Source organism: Echinops telfairi, unplaced genomic scaffold (assembly GCF_000313985.2).
Source record: "Echinops telfairi isolate 266 unplaced genomic scaffold, ASM31398v2 ScPeMD7_2;HRSCAF=8, whole genome shotgun sequence".
Lineage (NCBI taxonomy): Eukaryota > Metazoa > Chordata > Mammalia > Afrosoricida > Tenrecidae > Echinops > Echinops telfairi.
Genome location: NW_022103898.1, coordinates 77339578 through 77340697, shown reverse-complemented (window position 1 = coordinate 77340697; position 1120 = coordinate 77339578). Strand labels below are relative to the sequence as shown.

The following is a 1120-nucleotide window of genomic DNA, read 5'->3' as shown; positions in this document are numbered from 1 at the left end:
GACCTCTCATTCCTGCAGGTGAGAGCGAGCCCACCCCGCCCCGCCCCGCCATCCCCACCTGCCCTCTGTGTTCTCCCTGTCCTGCAGGGCGACCCTCCTGTAACTGAACTCAGTCGTCCTATGACAGACGCTTTCGTTTCTAAGATCAAATCTCCCGTATTAAGGCAGTGGATAGGGAGGTGCTGGCCGCCATGAGACAGGGGCAGGAGTTAGGTGATGTTCTGTAATTGGGATTTGTACTGAGACACCTGAGGGCCAAGAGGCATCTGGAGAGAGAAGCAAAGGGCTAAGCAAGGGAGGTCTGGCAGATAAAGATAGGAACTGGAGTTCCCTGATCATTTCTGCAGCCTGTCTTCACTCACAAGAGTTTGACACAGTCCCACGCCCTACTCCCCCAAAGGGCTTGTGTAGGATTAGAGGAGTTGAGGATTCCTGAAGCAGTCCCCGTGGCATGATGGCGAAGCCCACAAGCTGCTCACATCACGATGAGTTTTTCGACCTCACCAGCTTCTCCATAGAGGAAAGATGAGCCCGTCTGTTTCTTTAGAAATGTACATGCTTGGAAATCTTCTAGGAAGTTCTACTCTGTTGTGTGGGGTTGCTGTGAGTTCCACTCACTGGGCAGCAGTTGTGTGGGGGTGAGAGGGAAACGGCGGTGGGGAGGGGGCATGTTCCTTAATGCCTTAGGGAGAAGGAGGGACTTGGGACATCTTTGGACAAGCTCTCCTCCATCACAGTGGATCCGCGAGGTGACGGGCTACGTGCTCGTGGCCATGAATGAGTTCTCCACACTGCCGCTGCCCAACCTGCGAGTGGTGCGGGGGACCCAGGTCTACAATGGGAAGTTTGCCGTCTTTGTCATGTTGAACTACAACACCAACTCCAGCCATGCTCTGCGTCAGCTCCGTTTCACTCAGCTCACCGGTCAGTGTCTGGCCTTACCCTTGGGCTAGCCTGCGGACAAGGCCTTTGTGACCCATTCCAGGGTGCCCACCCCCTTGACCTCAGTGGGTGCCTATGTGCTGGTGAGGCTGGACTTAAGTTAGATGGGGGCCCACTCCTTTAACTTCAGAGTGCAGTGTGTCAGGAGCTCTCTCTTCCTGAGGCACCCTAGCATTAC

At 55.1% G+C, this 1120-nt stretch overlaps 1 protein-coding gene across 1 annotated transcript in view; it reads left to right on the top strand.

The window, feature by feature from the left end:
- Positions 1-1120, top strand: part of ERBB3 (erb-b2 receptor tyrosine kinase 3) — a 22477-nt gene that overhangs the window by 3865 nt on the left and 17492 nt on the right. The window contains 2 exon segments of the mRNA XM_045289061.1: positions 2-18; positions 738-924. Of these exon segments, the coding sequence (XP_045144996.1) occupies positions 2-18; positions 738-924 (204 nt within the window).